The sequence below is a fragment of the Frankliniella occidentalis genome, unplaced genomic scaffold (genome assembly GCF_000697945.3).
Source record: "Frankliniella occidentalis isolate FOCC.00 unplaced genomic scaffold, Focc_3.1 Scaffold52, whole genome shotgun sequence".
NCBI classification, from domain to species: domain Eukaryota; kingdom Metazoa; phylum Arthropoda; class Insecta; order Thysanoptera; family Thripidae; genus Frankliniella; species Frankliniella occidentalis.
Window position 1 is genome coordinate 268140 of NW_026267182.1, and position 1607 is coordinate 269746.

At 54.1% G+C, this 1607-nt stretch overlaps 2 protein-coding genes across 2 annotated transcripts in view; both read left to right on the forward strand.

Moving 5' to 3' along the window:
* Positions 1-1607, forward strand: part of LOC113205262 (cholecystokinin receptor-like) — a 198744-nt gene that overhangs the window by 108157 nt on the left and 88980 nt on the right. The gene's annotated exons all lie outside the window — the stretch shown is intronic.
* Positions 1-1607, forward strand: part of LOC127749411 (uncharacterized) — an 11155-nt gene that overhangs the window by 5525 nt on the left and 4023 nt on the right. Inside the window, exons 2-3 of the mRNA XM_052267430.1 lie at positions 1078-1315; positions 1400-1517. Of these exons, the coding sequence (XP_052123390.1) occupies positions 1078-1315; positions 1400-1517 (356 nt within the window). The remainder of the gene's footprint in view (positions 1-1077; positions 1316-1399; positions 1518-1607) is intronic.

Here is a 1607-nt window from a genome sequence, read left to right on the forward strand (position 1 = left end):
CGGTCCAGCCAGCAGCCAGCCTAAAGTATTGGGGGAGTGCGGGAAAAGCCGTGCTCGCGTGCTCTCTCCGTCGGTGCTGTACTGCACCGCGCCCCGAGGCGACGGGCCCCATGCCCCGCGTCGCGCCGCGCCCTGACAACGCAGCGCCGCCGCGCTGCGTTGCGCTGGGCCGCACCGCGCCGCGCTAGGGTTCAGTTTTATGACGCTGGGCCGCACCGCGCCGCGCTGGCGTTAGGTTTTATGACCTTGTCGATTTTCCGCTAACGCTATATGACAATCACTACGTGATGGACGCCCAGTGTCTTCAAAAGTGGTTAAGGTAAAAGTGGTTAAGATATTGGTCAGAGTTGCACAGTAGGCACAGGTTGGTGTCTATCGCTCTTTCGAGCTGCTCCCCGTGCCTCGCGCTCCCGCGACCTCACCCCGCTCAGGCGCTTAGCCGCTCAGGTCACAATCAGCGCGTCGTTTAGCCGCTCTGCGCTCCTCCGCCGTTCAGCGCTCAGCGTTCCCCGATCCGCGAGCGAGCGAGTGAGCGAGCGCGAGTCCCCCACCAGCCTGCCGCGTCGACGCGGTGCCACCGTGTCGGCGCGGCAGGCTGGTGGCCTGGTGGGGTGGGGGACTTGTGCTCGCTTACCAGTTGGCTGATTGCATGCGAAGACGCACGCAAACGAGGCCTGCAACGACGCGGATCGCCTACATGCCAGGGGGAAGACGAATACTGTTTTACACCGTTACTAAAATTACATAAATATTTGCTCTCTGAATTGCCCGGCAGCGCTGTCTTCTTATTTTGGGTTTGCCAATATTAACGGTAGAAAAAAAGGAAAAATTGCCATTTGTTCCTTGATCTTTGAGGAACACGCAGCAGTTTCCCCCTTTTTTTTTCTACTGTTAATATTGGAAAACCCACAATACGAAGAAGACAGCGCTGCAGACAGCGCCGAAAAAACAGATAGGCTAGTCTTTCGGGCCAGCGAAACAGATAAGATATTGTTGCATGGACGCGTCGCATGGTTTCAGCCCGAAAGCGGGAGTTTTTACGCGATGGCCTGACTGTTTGATCTTCTTTATTTCCAGCCGTATTGTTCTGTGGAATTTTTACTGAAGACTGGCAACGTGGCGACAGTTCCAGTCCTTTGGGTGAAGAACAGGAGGTACATTAAGAAGGACGAAGGAGTAAGGGCTGTGCGGGGGAAGTGCTACTGGCCTCCTAAAACTGTCATGGTTAAGAAGCTGGGAGCCTTGGTTAATGGGCAAAAGAAGCCAGATACATCATCATGGACGACACACGAGGTTGAGGTGTTGCAGTATGCATGTAAGTTTAGGTTTCCTCGCATGTTTCACAACAGTCTATTAAAGTTGGCATGAGATAGTCATTGATCACACGTTCTTGTTTCAGTCACCGTAACGGAACGTGAGGCCTTCCAGAGGGCACAGTCAGGAGTCGAAAATGAAGGCATGGAAAGTGACGCTTCGAGCGACCACCCCTGTGCAAGGCAGAAAGAGAAGAAACTAAGGTCAAAGAGAGGGAAAGAGCCAGTCAGTAGCTCAGATTCATCAGACGATGAGCTATTTGTGACCGGGTTGGGCAAATTGCGGTCCAACCA